The sequence below is a fragment of the Rattus norvegicus genome, chromosome 5 (assembly GCF_036323735.1).
Source record: "Rattus norvegicus strain BN/NHsdMcwi chromosome 5, GRCr8, whole genome shotgun sequence".
NCBI lineage: Eukaryota > Metazoa > Chordata > Mammalia > Rodentia > Muridae > Rattus > Rattus norvegicus.
The window spans coordinates 146536391-146559262 of record NC_086023.1 but is presented as its reverse complement, the minus strand read 5'-3'; the positions used below and the strand labels follow the sequence as shown (position 1 = coordinate 146559262).

At 50.7% G+C, this 22872-nt stretch overlaps 1 protein-coding gene across 1 annotated transcript in view; it reads right to left on the bottom strand.

The window, feature by feature from the left end:
• Positions 1–14247: 14247 nt before the first annotated feature.
• Trim62 (tripartite motif-containing 62) overlaps positions 14248–22872 on the bottom strand; it is a 28667-nt gene continuing 20042 nt past the window's right edge. Inside the window, exon 5 of the mRNA NM_001427672.1 lies at positions 14248–16510. Coding sequence (NP_001414601.1) covers positions 15960–16510 — 551 coding nt within the window. The 3' untranslated portion in view covers positions 14248–15959. The remainder of the gene's footprint in view (positions 16511–22872) is intronic.

Genomic DNA, 22872 nt, shown 5'->3' with positions numbered 1-22872 from the left:
CGTCGCTAAGATTGTTCTCAATGATCCTGCATTCCTGAATGCACATCCTGGTCCAATCCTCTCTCCTAGAGTAGGGCTTAGTGATCCCATCTCTATGACCAGAGTATGTTAGAAGCGATGGCATCAAGACTGATATTAGGTTTCATCTTGGGTACCTACGCTTGCTCGGGGGACGACACCAGCCATGTCCTGAGCTGTGTTGTGGTCAGGTCTGTATGCACAGGAACCGATGACTGACCAATGGCCAGATATGAAGTCTTGTGAGAGTCATCTGAGTGAACCGTGGTGGATCTGTCGCCAGGCTGGGCTTGGGACCATGGCAAATTAGTCTAACAGCTGACTGCAGCCATGTAAGAGGCCGATGGCACCTGTCTAAGCCGTATCCAGGCTCCTGACTCATAAAACCTGGGGTTTTATGTTTTACCTGGTTTCAGGGTAAACATTTCACACCATAGATACTTCTACTGAGATTAGAAGTACAGAGAATGGAGTAAGGTCAAGACCAGAGCAGAGATGACAAAAACTAGACAATGGTCATGGAGGTAAAAGGCAGGAGATGACCTTAGGTGCATTTAGAAAAAGAATGGAAGACATTTGTCCATGCAATTAGAGGAGAACAAAGGGAAAGACAGGAGAGAAGGGCACTAGTAACACGCGGGATGGGATCTGAAGTGTTTTCAGCATACAGGTCGCTGGACATGAGTTAGAAGGAGCTCCTCAAGTTCTGCAATTACAAGAGAGATCAGCGGAGAAGACTCAAGGATGCACAGAGGGAAGACAGCCAGAGAAGAGAGAGGGGGAAAAATAGACTAGACGCTAAGTGCTGGAGCCAACTCTCTTTCCCAGTGAGATTTGCTTACCCAAGTGTGTACGTAGTGTACCGCTCTCCCTGCTTGATCAGACCACATGTTGAGCATGTACTGACCAAGCATCTTCTGTAACAGGCACTGTTTCAGGTACTGGGGACACAAAAGTCGACACAGAAAATCCTCATCCTCATGCCATTCATCACTCGTTCTCAGGTAGAAACAATAAGATTTGATTTGTGGCCACCACTCCTGTGCTGGGTAGCAGTTTCCGTCTTGGAGGATTTTGGAATGCACGCGGATGAGCCTTTCAATGCCGCCATCCCTGTTTCTAGACCTCTTTCGGAGATCTTGTCCTGACTCCATCTCTGCCACTCTCTACAGTGGCTATGTGCCACGAATCTGATTCTCTGTGCAGCAGTATGCACTGTATTTCCAGCTCCTCTCTCACTCTTGTGGCCTGACTCTGTCAACACCAGGCACTGCAATGAAGTCTACATTTTGTGTTAACTGTCCCACATTAATATTCTTTCTTCCGGTTCTATAAGTGAGGTAGGCTAAGTGATTTTGCAGTAACAACCAGTCCCCACATTTCGGTGTTTCAGACTGTAAGATTTAAAAAGGGTATTCTTTTTTTTTTTTTTTTTTTTGGAGCTGGGGACCGAACCCAGGGCCTTGCGCTTGCTAAGCGCTCTACCACTGAGCTAAATCCCCAACCCCAGGGTATTCATTTCTTGTTTATGCCTCTTAAACACCATGGGTCTTCCGGGGATACCACTGATAGTCCCTGAGTCACTCAGGTAATGGAAGAAGCCAGCATTTCAAATAATGCTGGCCACCTGTTAGAATAAAAAGAGAATTTACTTGGGGGGTGTTTTGTTGTCAAAATTGTCCCATCTAGGACTTAGCACCATCAAATTGGCCCAAGTCAGGCACATGGCCACACCCAGGCAGAAGAGTGCTTTCCTACTCAGTGTTTGGAAGCAGAGTAAAGAGGTGACGTGAGAGCTGGAATAGTTATGAACAGCATGGAAAGATTCTTATACCAACTTCATCGCCATGGGTCATCACCACCATGGCCACCACCGCCATGGGTTATAACCACGCTGTCACATTAATCTTCAACATCCTCACCTCCCTTTCATCTGTTGAACTGTCTTAGGTGAGGCATAATCCAGTAAAATACAATCCTGCCCACATCCAGACGACTGGAAGGACTTCCTACTGCCGCCCTTCTGCCCCATCATAGATACTTGGTGGTGGGGGTGGGGCATCGATATTTCTTCTCGGTTCTTCTGTTTCTGGATTGGGGATTAGATGTGGGAGGGAACACTCAGGCGTGGGCCTCAGCCAAGAGTTTCTTATCTCCTGTTGTGGCGTTTCTCTTTATGAAGTCACAACAAATGTTGACCAACAAAGGGTGGCAAAGTGAACCAGTACCACAAAGAGTCATCAGCGAAGACCAGCGTCAGCAAAGCCCAGTGAGGACCAACGAAGGTGGCAAGGTGAACCAGTGCCACACGGCGTTCGTTGTCCACTGTCCGTTGGGTTGTGTTTATAGCCCTTCCAAACGTCACACGTTCTCTCAAGTGTCTGCTCTAGTAAAGCATCAAAGCAGTCTGCTGCCCCAGACTCCTGGCCACCTCCTGACTTTGTTTTCTCACAGTTAAGTCTGAGACAGCGTGGCCTCATGTGGAGTTCTTCAGCTGCCTTGTAACCTGCCTCCCAAACTCATCTCTTCTCTACTCTGGTCTTTAAGAAAGAGTCAGATTTGAACGCAGGCTTCCTGGTTTGAATCGCCTTAATGGCTACCCCTTGCTTTCAGAGAGAAAGACTGATGCCAGTCCCACCCAGCCCTGAGAGCCCACATCTACGTCCTCACGTTCTGTCAGTCACGTGCCTATGGCTGAAGAGCACTTGCTATGGGTTTAGTCTGAGGTGAGAGTAAATATATATCAACTTCAAAGCAATAGTCTAAAGAGAGATTGCAAAAAAAAATCTAATTTTAAAGTATCAATTACACACTGACAGAATCTTATGTATATATTGAATTAATAAAATATAGTCACAAAGCTTTTCAATGTGGCACTAGAAATGTCTCATGTATACTGTGCTATGCTGACTAATGCTGTGCCTGTAAGTTTCATTCCTTTTATTTTAGCTAATAAACTCCCCACCCCCAAAACCCCAAGCTTGGCTTGGTAGCATAGGCCTGGAGTCCCAGATGGTTAGGAAGTTCAGGCAGAAGGATCATAAACTTCAGAAGCTGTAGTGTGAGTTCAAGGCCAGCCTAGACAATTTAGGCTCAAGAGTAAAGAAGACTGGGGATGTAGTTCAGCTGTACAGTACTTGCCTCGAATGTCAAAGCCCAAAGTTGTATCCCTAGGACTGGTGTATGTGAGTGTGTATACGTATGTGCGTGTGAGTGTGTGTATGTACATACATGTGTGTATGTGTGCTCATTCTTCGTTAAAAGTACAAAAAACTTTCCAGGCATGGTAGCATATGTCTTTAATCCCCAGCACTCTGGAGGTAGAAAGAACCAGATCTCTGTGATTTTGAGGTCAGCCTTATCTACAAAGCTGGTTCCAAAATAGTCAGGGATACACAGAGAAACCCTGCTTTAAAAACCAAACCAAACCAAACAAAAAAAACCTAGGGCCAACGAGATGGCTCAGCAGACCGGCTTGCTTGCTAAATTCACAGAATTCATGGAATGGTGGTGAGGGAGAACTGTTAGGAGCCAGGCTGATCAAGGCTTCTCTTGAGCCCTTGTTGTTTGGAGAAAGAACATAGATCCTTGTCTAAAGGCAGGAACACGCTTGGCAGAGCCAGGAATAGCCTGGGATCAGAGCTTTAGGAGAGCTTTCCCTGAGGCTCTGCTGGATGGAGAGGAACATAACTCCCCATCTAAAACCAGGAATATAATCAGCAAGGCCAGTAACAGCCTGGGTCCAGAGCCTTAGGGGAGCTGTGACTTCATCCTAAGAACCCCATCTTCCCATCCTAAGCTATGGTTGTCAGTTCCAAGGCAGTGGAGTGTGCTCCTGTGACACGTGAGGTATCCTGCGTTTCCTTCCTTTGTGCTCTTTGTTTGATTAACTTCCATTAACTTCCCACTGACTCTGTCCCACTCCCGCCCCACTGGAAACTGTATCTAAGATGTTGGACTTCTTAATAAACTTGCTTGGCATAAGGCAAAGCTTGCATTAAGACCTCCTGACCCCAACTTCCCTATCTTCTGTAAATTTTTGATCCCCTGGTCCTTCCTCTTAGGAACCTGACATTGAAGAGCGACCTGCTGGTTCAGGTCAGAGAGACAGCTCCACAAAGTTGTCCTTCACGTATGTGCAAAGGAATGTGAGTGTACATTCACTCCTTTCTCTCCATCCCCCCTTCTCTCTCTCTGTCTCTGTCTCTCTCTGTCTCTCTGTCTCTGTCTCTCTGACTCTGTCTCTCTGTCTCTCTGACTCTGTCTCTCTGTCTCTGTCTCTCTTTGTCTCTCTCTGTCTCTCTCTCTGTCTCTGTCTCTGTCTCTGTCTCTCTCTCTCTCTCTCTCTCACACACACACACACACACACACACACACACACACTCACTCAAGAGGCTACATGGAGGGAACATATGACTCACAGTCATCAGGTCCATGGTAACAAAGGTGACTGAATGAACCCTTCTAGATCTGAGGGGTCCTTGAGGAATGTTCAGTAGAGCCTGGGTAGGGCAGGGGACTCTAAGAGGCCCATAGCCTAGTTCTGGCTAAGGCTCAAGGCAATGGAGCACTTCATGGCTTATTGCCTTGACAGAGCAAAGAGAATTTCTCATCTCTATGTCACACAGAAGTGTCATGAGTGTGCAGAGAAAGCAGGGCTTTCATTGGGTATTTGTGATGATGTAACTAAATAAAAGACAAGTCCCCCTTTCAGCTATAGTAGCCCCCTTTTCCTTTTCCCTTTTCCAGACAGGCTCTTCCTATGTAAACTAGGCTGGCTTTGAATTCACCATCTTCCTCCAAAGTGCTGACATTACCCATACAAACTGAAATAGCCATCGGGGTCCCGGAGTGGTTCACCTGGGTCCTTTCATGGGGATGGAGGGCTGGGATGGGTGAGTCGGGCCCGCCGTCGGCACGTCTTCCATAAGATGCAGCTGACGACCAGCAGCGTGGACAAGGAGTTCAGAGCTGGGATGACGATCACCACAGTTTGCATGCTGCCCTTATCTGGACAAAGGGATGGGGCGTCAGGCGGATTGCTCTCCCAGGGCATGCTATGCCTCTGACCTCTGCAGCCATTTCTCACATGACATTATTGTCCTGTGTCATCAAGGAGGGATGGGACAGGGCAACAGAGGCAGGGATTGGAGGCAAAGACTGTGGGATCTTGGGTGAGTGTTTGGGCACCTGGCAGGTACTTGGTAGAGGCTGTGCACTGAAACGAAGGACATGACGCTAACACCCCATGCTTTTTATACCTTGTCTTTCTCACCCCAGCAAGCCACTTCCACTAGCATGTTCACCAGCTGGGGAAGCTGCAGGGCACAGGAGGAACCACAACCCAGAGCTGCAAGCCTCTACACTTCCATGTCACCCACGAGCTTTCTCCAAGCACGTTCTGAACACCGACGTGAATGGGCCAGGTGCATGGCTCACACCACAGGCTCCCAAGAGTCCCTCAGAAAACTCTAGCTGTCCCCAAGTGTCAAATAGCCTTGGCCTGCATAGCAAACCAACAATTTTTTTCTGTAGACATTTAAAAAAGCTATTAATAGGGTGTGATGGTGCATGCCTTTATTCCCAGCATTCGGGATGCAGAGGCAGGTGAATCTCTGTGAGTTCGAGGCCAGCCTGGTCTACAAAGTGAGTCCAGGATGGCCAAGGATATCATACAGAGAAATCCTGTCTCAAAAAACAAAGAACAAACAAAAATTAAAAAAAAAAAACTGGGGGACAGCATATGCATGCCATTGTGTGCGCGCGCAGAGAACAACTTCTGAGAGCTTGTTTTTCCGACTCTGGTTCTTTGGGATTGAACTCTGACCATCAGGTTGGGCAGCAAGCGCCTTTACCTGCTGAGATCTCTCATGGGCCCCACGGGCCGATGGGAAAACAGGCTGGTGAGGTGAAGTGTCTGACTCAAGGTCACCCAGCTGGAAAGTGGCAAAGGTCAGGTCACACACTGGTTGGCTCCACCACTGCCAGCTCTGCTCTGCCTCTGATTACTCCATAGAGCAGCCAGAGGGCGTCCCTGAGAAGGGATATAACCGAGGGCACAAAAGCCTTCTCTATTGGAAAGAAAAGGCTCAAGCAGGGTCGGGGCTCAGAAGACAGTGAGGACCAGTGCACACAGGTGCACACCAGTGACTTATTTTTCTTTTCTTTTCTTCCTCTCTCTCTCTCTCTCTCTCTCTCTCTCTCTCTCCTTCCTTCTTTCCTTTCTTTCTTTCTTTCCTCCTCCTCTTCCTCCTCCTTCTTTTTTTTTTTTTTTTTGAGACATGGTTTCTCTGTCTGGATCTGGCTGTCTTGGAGCTCACTCTGTAGATCAGGCTGGGCTCACACTCAGAGATTCGCTTGCCCCTGCCTCCCAGCTCAGATCAAAGGTGTGTGTGACCACCTCCAGGCGTAACTTTTACTCAGTAATGGGCCATAGTTGTGAGGCCCCTGTCCTCGCACACTCTCACACAGGGACACCGTGTTGGAGGAGACTGAGCTCATGAGTATGGAAAAGGGGGCAGGGACATGGGCTCTGCTGTCCCACAGCGGGTGTCAGGTAACTGTAACTACTATGTCCCATGAAACAGGAGACCCAGGATGAGCAATCCAACTTTAAAACAGTCACAGCCTTCCCAGGAGAAATCCCTGACCCCTACTCCCTCCATCTCTCCTTCTACCCCATGGTCAGTCTCCCAACTGTTGCCGCCTTCTCTCAGGTCTCCCTGCGTCCAGCTTGCTGCACCCTGAACTTTAGGAGTACACACACACACACACACACACACACACACACACACACACACACACCCCACTTAAAAATGCTGTCACGGCTCCCTGTTGCCCCCAGGCTCCCGGCATGGCACAGCCCATCCCTGCTCTCCTCTCGGGCTCAACTGCTCTGTCTTTTGCTCTCTGCACTGGTTAGTTTTGTTGTCAACTTGATATAACCTGGGCTCACCTGGGACACGAGAACCTCAATGGAGGAGGAATCGCCCTGATCAGATTGTCTGGGAGAGATTGTCTAGATTGGTGATGGCTCTGGGAGAGCCCCGCCCACTGTGGGTGACATCATATCTGGCTCACCTGGGCTGTATGAGAAACCAGCTAAGCATGAGCTAGAGACCGAAGGAGCAAGCAGTGTCCCTCCATCGCTTCTGCTTCAGTTCCTGCCTAGTGATGGATCATGACCCGGAAGTGGAAGCCAAGCAAACCCCTTTCCCTCAGTTGCCTTTTGTAAGTGTTTTATCACAGCAATGGAGAAAGAAAACTAGATCACCCTCACATTCAATCCCGGGAACAGAGGCGTCCTTCCCTCTTCCTGTCCCTGAACACTTTGCCTAACTCCTCCACATTTTCCGGGTCTCAGCTTCAGGAAAGCACCTCTTGTCTGAGTTCCAGTGACCCTGCCTTCTCCTAACCCTCAGTATTTTGCTGTGGTGAGGGGTCAGGTCACTATGCACTTCCTGACAGAGCCCAGGACCCTGTTTGCTGTTGCATACCTCAGTGGGTAACGCACAGTAGGTATGAGATGGGGTCTCTGGCATGGGTGACCACTGTGGTCTGTCAGAGGAGGGGAGGGAGGAAAGGTCCAGCCCTTGCCCACCCCACAAGCAATCTGGAGACTTGGCCAAAGTCAACACTTCTCTGAAGGGATCTTGTTTAAACAGCCCTTCTCAGCTGACCCCTCCCCCAGCTCCCACCCCTCCTTCAGTCCCAGCCATTTGGCTCTAGTCCAAGGCTGTTGTTGGTTTCCCATCATCCCTTTTTGAACACTGAGTTCTGGGCAGGAGGTGAGGGTGGGCTGAGGAGCACATAGCCTGGGTTTTCCCTAGCTCTGCCCATGGCCTTGCTGTGTGCTCTGGAGGAGGTCATCTCCCCTCTCTGGCCTCAGTTCCAACAACTGTGGCCAGGAAAGAATTCTCTCCGCGTGCTTTGCCAGGCAAACAGTGATTGCAGGCTACTCAGGAGCATCGTCTGGGTCCTCCCTGGCTTAGACTCTGGACTCCTCTGTTGAGTTGCAAGATCTGAACTCAGTGTTTTCTTCTGTAACGGAGGGATAAAAATGGCACCTCCTGTTTTAGGCTTATTGTGTGAGTTAAATGAGGTGACAGCTAATAATTATCATGTTAAAAATGTCTCAAGGCCTGGTGCGTGACTGGATTAAACCAATCACAAGATGTGCTGGGACTCGGAGAAGAAAGAAAACAAGGATTTGAATTGAGCCTTGTATTTGAGAGTGGGGGACGAGGCTCAGGAAGCACATGGCCCGTGGTTCCCATTATATAACGGAGGAAGCTGAGATCCTGGAGCAGAGAAGACTTACTTGCCCCAAGTCACACTTAGTTCAACACTATTTGGATCATCGCCTCCCCTGGCCCATACCCGGTAATCACTGGTCCTTCCCTCAGCCGGCCAGGCAGAGAGGAAGCCGGCTTAGGTACCAAAGCAAGTGACGAGTCCTCCTACCTAGCTTGAGTCCAGAGACCCACCTACCTCAAGGTCTACACTCTCCCCATGGTGGGTCTTGGATTTGCAATGAAGATGGAGGAGCCTAGGGTCCCAGAAATGGCAGAGGGAAGGGCTGGCATCGACTTACTGCACAGGTGGGCAGCAGTGGAGAAATTGCAGGAGGACCCAGTGCCCATCAGGGGATGTTGGAGCTTCAGTTCAGGCGGCCTGAATGAGGCAGGTACTCAGGATCTTTGAGTGCGTTTCCTTTCTGAGAGGGAGTGGGCAGGAAGTGTTTCACTCTGGGCCAACAGGCTTTGGCCTCCCGCTGCGGAGTGCTCCCTGCTCAGAAGGGGCCGGACAAATAGATCCAGATCAAACCCTGTATTAAACAGATACTGTAAAAGGATATTTAATAGGGTGAGTGGGTGCTCACAATGTTTTATTAAGTGGGGAAAAGTGAAACATAAATTGAGTACATTTTGATTGTGTGTGTGTGTGTGTGTGTGTGTGTGTGTGTGTGTATAGGTCAGAGGACAAACTGTGAGAACTGGGTCTTTCCTTCCAATACATGGGCTTCAGTGATCAAATCCAGGTCATCAGCATTGACAGCAAGTGCCCTTAGCCATTGAGCTATCTCACCGCCCTTACCCACTGAGCTGTCTCACCGCCCTTAACTACTGAGCTATCTCACTGTCCTTACTCTCTGAGCTATCTCACTGTCCTTACCCTCTGAGCTATCTCACTGCCCTTACCCTCTGAACTATCTCACTGCCCTTACCCTCTGAGCTATCTCACTGCCCTTACTCACTGAGCTATCTCACTGCCCTTACCCACTAAGCTATCTCACTGCCCTTACTCACTGAGCTATCTCACTGCCCTTACCCACTGAGCTATCTCACTGCCCTTACCCTCTGAGCTATCTCACTGCCCTTACCCACTGAGATATCTCACTGCCCTTACCCTCTGAGCTATCTCACTGCCCTTACCCTCTGAGCTATCTCACTGCCCTTACCCACTGAGCTGTCTCACTGCCCTTACCCACTGAGCTATCTCACTGCCCTTACCCACTGAGCTATCTCACTGCCCTTACCCACTGAGCTATCTCACTGCCCTTACCCATTGAGCTATCTCACTGCCCTTACCCACTGAGCTATCTATCTCACTGCCCTTACCCACTGAGCTATCTCATTGGCTCCCCTACATTGATCGATATCCCACTGACTGTAAGGCTGCCTATACAATGAGCTCCCTGGGTCCACCCCTCTCTGTCCTCCTGGCTCTGGTGTTATGGCTGACTCTGTCACTCTGGGGTTTTTACATGGATACTGAGGGTCAGAACGCAGATCCTCCTGTGTGAGCAGCATCGCTTTGTGGACTGAACCATCTGCCCCACACCCTGGCCTTTGTAAAATATAATCACTTGAGAAGAAGACTAAACTTTATGGGCAAGATCCTTCGTGCAGTGACTAATAAAGCAGGAATTCTGCTTTGGACAACTTGACTGTGTTTTCCATAATTATACAAGAAAAACCATTTCCTGGGGAAAGAAGCAGGCAAACGTCTTGACACTGCTCCACAACAGAATAGTCAGAAGGAGGAGTAAAGAATGATTGTGCTGCTGTAGAAAAAATGTAGAAAAATTTTTGTTAATGTAAAGGCAAAAACTCCTGGAAGAACACACATGGACCGTTAGTAGCTGATGGTTTCTAAATGCAGAAAGAAGGGGATTCTGTTCTTCTCTGTCTGTTTCTCTTATTATTTATTTTATGTGCATTTTTTTTACCTGCATGTATGTCTGTGTGAGGAGAGGCTGTCAGACCCCCTGGAACTGGAATCACAAACAGTTATGAGATGCTGTGTGGATGTTAGGAATTGAACCTGGGTCCCCTGGAACAGCAGCCAGTGCTCTTAACCACTGAGCCATCTCCCTAGCCTCTGGTTTGTTTGTTTGCATGTTCGTTTGTCTTAATGAATTTGTTACTTTGTAAATTGTTTCAAATGCAGACAAACCGCTTACTGGGTCTCTGGCAGTTCTCATGGCTTCTCCTTGAGCACAGTCTAAGGTGACCAGTGAGGTGCCTCCTGGCATCCCTCCTTCTATGTAAGCCTCTGTCAGGTGGCATTACATTTATGGTCCTAAGATTTCTCCCAACTTGGAGACATGACCCCAGCTTTGGCCACATTGGCTAGTCCCTGTGTTCTGGGGCCCTCTTTTGTCTGCATCTGGCAGAAGTGAAAGGCTGCCCTTCATCTTAAGACATGTAGCAGTGGAGACCAAATGTGCTTCAGGTCCAGGGCAATGGACTCTGAGGGCCTTGGATGTTCTAGATGTGACCGGTTAAGCCAGGTTTCAAGGGAAGGAAAAGGAGAGACTGAGTGCTCTAGACATAGGGAGGGTGTTACCCAAGCAGAGGTGTGAGGGACCGAAGCACACCGTCCATTGTATTAGAGACCTTACTAGCCCAAGTGCTACAAATGCCACTGTATGTACAGCATCTTCCACCTCTGGAGGAGACTGTGATGGGGGACCATTCCCTTGCACTGGAATGACGCTAGGCGGAGTAAGGGCTGAGGGTCAGGTGGGTGGGCCTGGTCGACAAGAGCCCTGGTATTTCCAGCCTGTCTGGGTTAACAGGGTGGCTACTGCCACCTGCACAGTATCCTATGCAACCCTGATGTCATATTCATCCCAGAGGCTTGCCACAGTGCCTGGAATGCCACCATCAGCTGCCAACCTTCTGGATGACCTCTCTATTAGAAATACGAATGGGTTGGAGATGGACGCCTCCCAAGCCATGCACCAGTTGTCCTGAGAGAATGCCCATTCACACTCAGTCTCCATTCAGAAGACTTCCGAATTCTGCCACTCCCATCCTTCGTCCCAGTCCCTGACAGGCATCCCTCCACCTTGGACCTCTTTCCATGAGGCCCCTTTCTTCTGAGCGCCCTGCCTCCATCCCTGCCCCTACTATGCTGAGCTCACCCTTGTGGCTCCTCTGCTCATCTGGACAGGAGCCCTCTTCGCTGGCTTTTCTCCCTCCCCTGTGAGCCTCCTAGGAATCAGAACACAGAGATTCTAGACTTAGCTTTGTCCCAGGCTGCGAGCCTTGGGCATAAACTAACCCTCTCTGAGCTTATCACCCAGGCTCCTTCAGGATTCAGACTCACTCACATCTGGGTCCATTGTTTTGGGAGGACTGCACCGGGACCTGGTCTTTTGTGCCTTTGACTTTAGCCCCACCCCGTGACTGTCTATGTTTGCTGTGACATCAGGGTAGGACTCTCCTGGATATCTGGTCCAAAGTGTTGACGCTTTTCTCACTTCACCTCATTCCTCGAGTAAGGGAGGAGCACTTTACAGTAATAAGAAAGATGAGAACTGTCAAAGCCTTTAGGGGGGATAAAACCACTGTGTGCGCTGTGCGTATGCATGTGCATGTGTGTGCTTGCCCAGTGTGTACAGTGTGGGCATCGGAGGTCGAGTCTGGGTGTATTCCTCTATTGCTCTCCTTCTTAGTTTTGAGATAGGATCTTGTCAAACCCGGATCTGCCAGTCTTCACCCACTCCCCCTGGTGCTGGGCTTGCAGATGTGGGCCGATGCCCTTAGCTTTGGTGTGTGCTTTACGGATCCAAATTTGTATTCTCATGCTTGCACAACAAGTGCTTCGCCCACTGAGCTATCTCCCCAACTACTGGAAGACCGTTCTGTATTTAGGGCAATTTTTTTTTTATACAAAGACAGAAGAGTAAAACAGGAAAATGAGCAGAGTTCAAAAGAAGAGCATTGACCTTTCTCCTGATATTTCTGTGCGACCCATTTCTGCCCTGCTTCCCATGATCTTTCCTTCCTCCTTCAGGTGGTCCAGAATTTTCAGGATTGGGACCGAGTGGACAGCTAGGATCCAATTCAGCACCTTGGCCAGCTCCCAGGACCTTCACCCAGCCCCCAGGATGTAAGCCTGTTCTAACTGACCTCTTGGCGTGGTGGTCCTGGTTCTAGCTGAGCTGGTGGTGAGCTTGGGGGTGTTAAACAGAGCCGAGACCCAGGCAGGAGGGGAGGAATCTGTCCATGTGAGCAGTCAGCCTCTTGGGATGGCCTCCCTGGCAGGAGGAAAGGCCTGTCCCCAGGGCCTCTGAGGCGAGCTGTGTACTGCCAAGAGACTTTATCTTTGTTGTTTTCTGTCTCTGCCACTGCCCCAGAGAGAGGGACAAAGAGATAATAGCCTCATTTATCGGAGACCAAATAGCCCAAGCTGCAAGACCCAACATTCCACTTTCCCTGGTAATCGAGTAGATCTCTGAACTCTCCCCAGTAGACATGGGGAAACTGAGGCCAGCAAGGGTTAGGAGCCTGCTAAAAGTCACACCTTTAACCCATAGGAACCTGTGGTTTAAGGTCCCTCTTTGAAGTTCAGGATCCTAGTTCTGGTGGCTGCCCTGTCACCCGGCAGTCATCCTCAGAGTCGAGAATGCTCCTCCAGGGAGGTCCAGTGGAGTGCGGCCTTAGTGCTAACGGGCCTGCTTCTAGCCCTGCCAAGGAACAGCTGCGGATCCCCTGGGCAGCGTTGCTTCGAGGTTCTAATGCTGAGCTAATGACACTACCCTCAGGGGCTCCTCCCTGTGGTTAGATAAAGCATAAAAATGTACTAGCACTTTGCTTGCAGGCTGTGTATGGGGACTCAGAATGAGCTTGAGACAATCAATTAGTCCTTCCCTACCCTTCCCTCTCGACTGCTTTGTCATCCTGACAGTCCCAACATCCTCCTTCCCCATATCCCTTTCCCCTTCCCCCAAGCCTCACTCTGTAGTCCAGGCTTCTGACTCCAATGCTGGATCTTCCGGCCTCTAGCACCTCCCCTTTCCTTGTCCACATCTCTCTGCCTAGGAACAATCCAGGGTCTAGTATGGGGTCTTCTCTTTCATCCCACCTCCGCCTTATAAAGACACAGCTAGTGTCTTACAGGATCGGATCTAATCTCCCTCGCCCTGCGGGTAAGGAGAGAAAGAAATGACCCTTTAAGGTAACACGAATCAGTGAAAAGCTAGGAGTGGATCCCGAGATTCCTGTCTCCCATGGCAGAGCCGCGGAGTCACAGCCTGTGTGCTCATGGGTAGCACCCTGGTGGACTTTGGCCAGCATGCTTCCCCATCAGTTGGAGGTAGGATGGACTTCCTTCTCCATAGCAGCCTAAGGACTTCCCTGTTTACCTTGTTCCAAGCTCCACACAGCGTACAGGAGGAAGGTGGACTTCTCAGCGGTCAAGGGAGCACAGGAGGTTAGAGAATCTATGTTGTTTCAGGTTTGACTGCAGGAGGCAGTTAAGGAGAGGCAGGGCCTCTGCAACTGTACATTTCGTAGCTCCCTAATAAAACATGCCAACTCCGTGCTATTAGCCCCATTCTCTGAGGGGAGTCACCGAGGCCCCATGAGGTTAAGTTGTTTTTCCTAAAGTGAAGCCTGATAGAGCCAGGCCTACATCGTTTAAGAGACTAGACTCTTGCTGCTGTTTATCTGCTTTCCAGGATACCCCATCCTCCCTTAGGCAGAGACAAGGTCTTTCCCGTTTGGCGAGCTGGCTGAGAACACAGATCTCACTGTCCGGTGTGGGCTGGAGGCTTCTCGGCCGTCACATCCTCTCTCTGGACTTCACTGTGCTCCTGATCTGAATCCAGCAGGGTTGCCCTGGGGAACTAGAATGGCCACCCTAATGGATGTCCCCTCCCTGGGGTACGACAGGCCGATTTGTGTTCAATCGGAATGAATGGGACGGACACCTGTGCCCTGTGATTTTAATTTAATACAAACTGACCAGAATGCACAAAAGGGGCCATGTTTTAAATAAAAATACTGCCAGGCATGGCCTGGCATCTGGGAGTGAGGGCGAGCAGGGCTCAGGGTTCCTCTTGCTCAGGGAAGCCTAGCGCATGGCAGGTTAAGTGGGAGCCACTCGAGTTCATCCATTCAGGCTCCCTGAGGATGGGCATGCTCACTGAATCCCAAGTGCAGAATTGAGGTCCCGGGACTACAAAGGAAGGCTGAGGCTGGGGAGCCATTTTGTCTATATTTCTGGTGCTACCCACTCCTTAGGTTGTTGCCTCTGGGCTGGGACAGGCAGGGACAAGAGCCATGGAGCAGGACATTTTTAGTGGTTCTGCTTCAAAGCCAAGGCCTTGAGGTGGATTCATGGATTCTCCTGAGTTCTTCACAGTTGGATTCATTGGCAAGGAAATTGTAGATGGGCCTGTTCCACCACCATGCTAAGTTTTGTCTATGGCTGAGGCTGGAAGAGAAAGACTACATTTCCCAAGCTGCTTTGCAGTCTGAGTCTGGGTTCAGACTCAAGTGTCCACGAAAAGAATCCCTCTGAAAGATGTAGAACTGGGACCTGAGTTGAGAGGGGGTGGGGCAGGCTCGGACAACCACTTGCTGGCATGGATGGTGGCAGGCAGCAGCTTGTGGGGCAGCTGCAAACGGAAGCGACACTCCTGGCCACAAGACACAATCCCTCTAGCTGCTGGGAGTTGGTTCTCCCCTTCCAGCCCTTTCAGTGATCTTGCAAGCCACCGGGGAGCCGATTGCAAATTCTTGTCCGATGAAGTCAACTAAAGTGGGTCTCGTTTGTGCATCAGGATCCTAAGGGAGCCAGATGTCAAGTCCAAGGTGGTGCCCACTAACAGTCCTCCTGCGGTTCAGGTCCTGACAGAAAGAACTGCTGCTAGCACCCTCTGTCCCTGCAGCAGGTCAGAGGCCTGGCTGATGAGGATTGGCAGGACCTCTGTCCTCAGGAGCTGTTGGGGACTTGGATCATCCATTGGTGCTCTGTCCTGATGGTATTCTGTATTGGCTTCTAGGTTCCTTATACCTCACCCTGCCCCAGAATCCATGGGCTAGAAGGTGGTGGCATGGTGTGGGCTGCCTGTCTTGTGTGACTTGCAGATTAGTGAGAGAGGAGGAAACCCACAGCTCTCGGCTTGGAGCACGGGTGACAGGAGAGGGTGACCCTCAAATAATCCTAGAACCAGCGTCTCCCTGGGTCCCTTGTGGACTTGGATCAAGAGTAAAGTGGCCCATAATTCTCCTGGTCAAGGGTGAGTCAATTCTTCCATGAGCATAAGAGGATTCTGTATATCTTATGGGCCGCAAGCGACTGATCACATCTGATCTGTCACGATGCTCGGTTAGGTGGGGGGGGGGGCAGGGAGACAAGGGGAGATTCCCTTTCCCTGGAGGAATGGGGATGAGGGGTTCGGCAAGGGCTGCCCTGGGGAGAAGCCATGTCATATCCCATTAGGATCAGAGCTACAGGATATCAACCACAGAGCACAATCTCCAGCTCACAGATGGGGAAGAGGAGGCTGGGGGCGTTAAACAACTGGCCTGAGGTCTCAGGGTGGCCACAGTGGGCCTGCGTAGTGCAGACTCTCCATCTGTCAGGCAAGGCTCTTGCTGGTGGTCACAGCCCCAGGAGGCTTCGGTCTTCCTCTGCCCCGATTAGATGCGGACCGTGTTGATCCGCAGTGGCTGGACGTTCTTGCCGTTGGCATGGCTCTGGCCGGGGCTGAAGTAGGAGCAGAGCTTGCCAGGGAACTTCTCTCGGAAGGTATAGAGCCAGGACATGTCATCGGCATTGTAGAAGATGAGGAGGCCCTGGTCATAGTCCAGGAAGACACCCACCTTGTCAAGCTTGTCACGGACGTTGAGCCTCGTCCAGGGCTCTGTGCACGCGCTGTACTGGTTGCCGTCGTGCATAACAATGCAGTAGAAGCCACGGCTGGGCTGGATCTGGATGCTGCCCTTGCGACTGGCAGCCTCGTGGGCTAGCCCAATCACCCACTGGGTCTTCTCTGCCACCACCACTTCCCAGTAGTGGACACCACTACTGAAGGCCTCAGAGCCCAGCACTGACACCTCCACATCAAAGCGCTTCGGTGAGTCCTGAAGTGGTTGTGGGTGTAGGTTCCCATAGGCCACGATGGTGCAGTCGTCAGACAGGATCAGGCGCTGGTGGGCAGTGCCTGGGTCCAGGGTCAGGGCAGCCGGTACTAGATGGGAGAGAGAGGAGGGAGGAGAGATCATTTAGAGAGAAGGCTGTAGACTTACTATCCACTATCCCTGGGAGAAGGTCCTGGTTGGTGTCCAGGAGGCTGCTGACCTACTGGTGACCCTGAATAGAAAGCCTGCCCTCTTGTCTATTTCTTCCTCCTCTGCAAAATGGAAAGCCTACCATCTTTGCGCCAGGCTGCAGGGGTGTTAACTGGCCGCTCTGTGGTCACTGGAAGATTACCATGCAAAGTAGCAGAGGAGGTCCAGAATTGCTTCAGAGCTGGGAGGGAGCGTGAAGATTAGCCAGATGATACTGCCCCCTAGAGGACAGTCTGGAAATGTGCATCTCTAAGACTAGTGGGATGGGGCTGTTACCAAGTGAGCTGGGATCAGCTTGTCTCAGGAGGGGCTGCTCACCCCCACCACTGACTTCCAAATGCCCTGTCAGACACGCAAGTGGTCGAGAAATCTTTGTATGATGATCCAAAAGTACAAGCTGCCTCCGTAGTGATGTGTAAACGTGAGACCGTTTTCCTTTTGTTTTGTTTTGAATTTTAAAACGCATTGAGGGTTTTGGAACACAGGGACCCATCAGGGAAGGCTACATTCTATTGTTATTGTTCGGAACTAAGAGTCACTTGCTCTTTTGGAAAACACATCTCTAAGGGTGACACCACTGACACAGACAACCCCCAAAATGCTGTTTCAATTACAATATGAGCACCTGGTTACGTTGTATTTTCCAGGGTAACTCTGCACGGGCTTCTACGTACTGACCTTCAAACCATTTAATTATGAACTGGGGATGTAGTTCAGTTGGCGAGGTCCTTGCCTGGCATGGACAAAGCCATAGGTTTGATTCCCAGAACCTCATAAAACGGGGCCTGGTGATATATTCCTGTAATTGAACCACTCAGGAGGTGGAGGCGAGAGGACCAGAAATTCAAGGTCATCTTCTATTCCAATTTGAGGCCAGGCTGTGCTGCACGAGGTGCTGTTCCAAAGAAGTTTAGCTGCAATCTGCTTCTGTTTTCCCTTTATATAATGGTCAGTTGTTATAAACATGCATGCACACCATTGTACGATCACATATATTAAAAAGTTATAGGTATGATCTGAGATTTTAAATTTTGTTATTAAAAAAAAACCCAGACAATATGTCCCTAAAGGTTGTAAATCTCTACTCTTCCATTTAACAGACAGGAAAGTCGAGACCCTCAGGAGCCCTGACTGATCTTAGGTCAAAAGATCCTATTCAAGGCCACCTGGCCCCTGGCCACAGCCTCCCTCTTCATTCAGGCCTAACTCCTTTGCTCACGCTGTCCACCCTACCCCCACCTGCCCTACATCCTCTCTGCCACACAGATCGCCCTAAGAGGCTCTTTCAAAGGTCAACCCTTTAGGAGCCGTCATGGAAGAGGACAGAGCCTCTGGAACTCCAGCGCTCTCTCTGTGTGGCTCTCCTACACGGGGCATGGTCTTCTGAGCACATTTTCCACCGGCTGTGCATCCGAGACCAAGGCCTAGGTTGCAGTGAGCTCAGCTCCTCCTTGAGAGATCAGGGCCAGCATGGAGCCCAGGATGGGCAGGCTCCTGGGCTCTCACATGTCTCTGACAGCGTTGAGCTGGTGGTGCAGGTTGGGTCACCCGGTTCTGAGCTGGCCATACCGGCTTAGCAGGTCTGATTTGACAGTCTCTTGAACGCTTGTCAAGGCCTCTGGTTTATTCCTTCTGCTTACTTTGATAACCTGCTCTGGGAACGGAGGGAACCTGGGACTGGCACTTGTCAGCTAGATGAGTCTTTCCAGGCCAGAGCATGACAGATAGGAGGAGCTGGGAGAAGCAATGGATTATGACTACAGTTCCTCAGGGGCAAGGACGTTTCCCAGCTCCTGGCTCTTTTCTTCTCAGCTAGAGCAGGGTCATGATGGCTCTAGACCGGGATCACTATCACTCCCTAGTCAGTGCCTCTGCAGACTGTACACACACAGAGAAATAAGACGCCCCAATGCTTGTGGCTGTCTCACTAGGCAGCCAGAGCAGATCCAGCATCATGTTTCTTATGAATCCCTCACAGGCTGACTGACGTGTGTGCGTGGAGCTTCTTCCACAAGCTGGGTCCTGGGAATTCACTTCTGCATCTCACGCTTCCTCAGAGCGCAGGGAGCTGTGCGAGAACCAGGAGCCCTGGTATAGAGGGGCCTGTGGAACAATCCTTTGTCCAGGGGTGTGAACAGGGAGGTTAACGGACACACACGTGAACTTTTGCCTGGATTCTGTCAGTCCCTGGGCAGTTGGTCGGAACAAGAAAGCTCCTGCCCTGTGCAGTGTGAAGAACTCCCACAGTAAGAGGAAAGGCTAGAAGGACGTGTGAGCGTGTGTGTGCATGTGTGTGTGTGCACATGTGTGTGTGTGTGTGTGCACACTCAGAAACTATTTAGATACAGAGGCTGCATTGTTCATACTATAGGCAGTGGGGATCTGTTGGGGTGGAGAGGATGTGTGGGTGCTTGGGTCCCAGGGGAAACACCAGCATTAAGGAATTCAGGCTTCGGGCTGGAGAGATGGCTCAGTGGTTAAGAGCACTGACTGCTCTTCCAGAGGTCCTGAGTTCAACTCCCAGCAACCACACGGTGGCTCACAACCATCCGTAATGGGATCTGATGTCCCCTTCTGGTGTGTCTGAAGACAGCTACAGTGTACTCATATACAAAATAAATAAATAAATCTTTAAAAAAAAAAGGAATTCAGGCTTCTATGTCCCAGGTGTAAGGAGATCGGTAGTGGGGAGACCCCAAAGATCAAGGAAATGTCAGGGGGAACCCAGCAAGCAGCATGAAGACTCATGACTCTTAAGCCTGTGTAGGACATTGTGAGCCCCTTCTAGAGTCCCTGCTGAGTGGGTCGGGCTCCTCCTGGTGGTTCTGAGACCAGTGTGGCAAGGAACAGCCTGTAGGCAGAGGACGGCCTGACCCAGGGGAGTCCTGCAAGTATAGGAGGCAGAAACATCCATCCTCTGTGCAGGCCCTGATTCTCCAGCGATGGGGCCAGCTCCTTGGGGCTAGGGCTAGGGCAGAGCCTGGAATTTTCCCTAGGATAGAGGTGTGGCCTGACTCTGAGTGTCTTTTGTACTCTAGAGATTGTGAGGCTACGACAAGGCTCCCATCTCGTCTTAACAAAGGATCCTATCTCCAGACCTTGAAGGTCTCTCCCTGAAGCTGGCTGAAGCAGTGGCCTTCAGAGGGAGCAGTCAGTGATCTGAGGGTCACCCTGGTGTCGCAGCTCCCCGACCCTCTACTCCCATTAAGAAGCCTGAACCCTCAGGATAGTGGCAAGACCCAGTGGAGCCAAAGCCTTTCCCCAGGCTCACTCAGGTCAGAGTTCACCTCTAGCTGTGACATTCTGACATTCTTGATTTATAAACAAAAGGCTGGGTGGGCCTGAGGCCTGCCTCCTCTCCAGGTGTGTCCTGAGTCTCTGAAATCTCTCTAAGGTTTGGGTCAAAAGGCATCCAGGAAGGGTCACAGATTTCCAAGCTCCATGAGGATGCTTTCTGTTCTTCAACTGTCACCCAAGCAGCAGAGAAAGCAGCAGAGAAAGACCGCCCAGGCCCCCAGGCCAGAACACTCTTTGTTCTCCAGTATAACAAGGGTATGATGGACAGGAAATACTCCTGTTTTCCCCCCTTCCAAGCCAGGCCTTAAAGAAGAGATCTGTTCCCACAGGCCTCCCACTTCCTCAGGCCCTCAGTCCTCTCAGCTTCCCTTCACAGTCCCTGCACAGAACAGGCATTGCCCTAGAGAGAGCACCACAGCAATGCCAGGGTCAAGATGATGGTTGCCCTTTCTCAGAAGGGGAAACTGAGGCTCTCTGAGGTCAATGGCTTGCTCAGATTCTGTTTGGTGTGAAAAGTGAGTTGGAACATGAGTTAGGCCTTTCCATCACGTGGTCCCAGAAAGTCTGATGGGCTTGTGGAAAGTGTCCATCATACAGAATAACAAAGAGTAAAGCTTTTGCTTACTAAGTTACAGATCAACTTTACAAAGAAACCAGTTCCCTCCCTTATCTACCCTGGGCAAGGACCAGGACCATCCCTAAAGTTTAGGTGAGAAAACTGAGGTTCAGCTGAGGGGGAGCTTTGCCTTGGGTCGTACAGTGGGGTGGGGAACATTCTAGCACTCACAATGATTCCATCCAGATGAGTAGCAGTGGGGGAGAGGCCAGACAAGGCCGGGGAGACTGAGGAGGGAGAGGAGTGTCTGGTGTCCTTGGGACAATGGGTTGCCTGGCTCTCTGGGAGTTTGCACCTGGGAGTGTGTGATTAGGCTGGCTCGGTAGAGAGGATGGTGGGTGAAGGGCTGGGGGGCTGGGCGGTGGGCTGGAGGTGGTGAAGCATAGAAGCTCCAGAGTAGGGGACAGGTGTTAGATGGGCTTCTCAGGTGACCCAAATGGGCAGGTTGGGCTGTAAGGGAGGGGTAGGCAGGAAGCCACTGGAAGCCATAGCTAGGTCCCTGGGGGAAAGCAGCCCTCCCATCTGGACATAAAAGGCTCTGGTGCTCACTGAGGAGCCGGAGTGACTTCATAGGTCCTGCAGACAAAGAAAGGGGCCCAGCCAAACAGGTCACTGTTGTCTGAAGTCCCAGGGGAATTTACTCAGGGAAGAAGGCTCAGGTCACACACCTGTCCCTTCAGTCTTTTTGCAGGCAGTGTTCTCAGGGCCTGTGGTCCTAACTGAGGCACTTTTGTTTTCACAAGAAGTCTGACCATGGCCAGAGACACTTTGGGTTGCTATAACAGAGGAGAAGGGACAGTGGCATCTCCTGAACAGAGGTTGAAGGTGTTGCTAGCCTCCTGTGTGTTGGACAGGACCACTAGCAAGACCCTGTTGGTCAGTGGTACAGAGGGAGGTACATTTGCTCACTTGTGACAGAGGCAAAAAGGAATACTACCATCCCTGTTGTTTAAAGGATGTAACTGGCTTAGAGGAGGAATGGGGGCGGGGGTATCTAAGGGCCTACAGCAAGGCCCTTCATTCAACACTTACATAGTCCCTACTATATACGCTAGGCACTATTCTAGAAGCAGACCTGGGTCTAACATCTGTCCTTTTAATTCCTTCATGAACAAACACTGATTGCTGGTTGTTGAGGATCAATTGAACCCAGCATCTATGATCTTAAAGCTCAGAGTCCAGAGAGAGTGAGCCCCCACACATGGATCAGGCATCATGACCAGGAAACCAAGAGGGTGGCAGTTCAGCAGAGGTGCTTAAAAGCAAAGCTACAAAGGAGAGTGAGTTTTGGTCGTCAAATACTGACGAAGATGCCAAGATCCCCAGACAAATGTGCAGAGGACAGAGAATTTAGCTGGCTCAGTACAGCCCAGTGTGACGTCTTGGGGAGCTTTGACTGATGGGGTGAGGTACCTATGACAGGGATGGAGCAGGTGACAGCAAGGCAGAAAACATCTAGACCACCTACTCAAGGGGTGCCCCTACTCAAGGGGAGGAGAGACAAAGATCTCAGGGTTCCTGTCTCTGTTCAGGTGTCCTGCTTCACCAGCACATGGTGACATTCCCTTAGAGGCGGGGTGCGGGGGGAAGGCACACCCCAGGAAAGCAGTTGAGTTTATTAGAAATTGTTCTCTCCCCCAACCCATTATTAGGCACTGAATTAGGGGCCGCCTTCAACCCTAGGACAGCTGGATGGTATACTCGATGAGGCCTGTAACCTGTACGAGAGCCCCAGCTCTGTGCCCCAGCATCTATACCCTGGAAGACTGTACTCCGTCTCTGCTGGGGCTCAACTGGCGACATCCTGAGGTGACTCATGCTTCCTTTGGAACTTCTGATTAACCCCCCATCCTCTCTTCCCCCAGATGCCGCTCCCACCCCTGCGACTGCCATATCCGAGGCTTCTGTGATATGTGTAAGTCTCATGTCAGAGCCCTTATCCTGCTAGACTGTCAAGGGCTGGTCACTTGTCTGTCTCTTTTGACTCTTGAGGGACATTCACTATAGAATAAAATAATCAGCCCATCCAGGCGGATGGCCTCTGACGCCTGTGTTAGGACAGGGCACATCTGTCCCTCCGCTTGGGGAACAGGCACAGTAATAGAACGTCTAGCGGAGGGTTTTCTGGAGACACAGGGAGCTCTGCATAAGCTCTGGGATGAGGCACAGCAGATGACCCATCCCATTGCTTAAGCTCCAAGCCTCCAATTCTACACGGGTGACATGTGGATGGCTGTGGTAGGTATCCCAGGACCTGAGTGGGTTATAAGGGCATTAAACATTTAAAGAACCAAACAGAACAGGAACAGGCCCTCTGCTCACTTCCTGCTCTGCCACCTCTCACCTCGG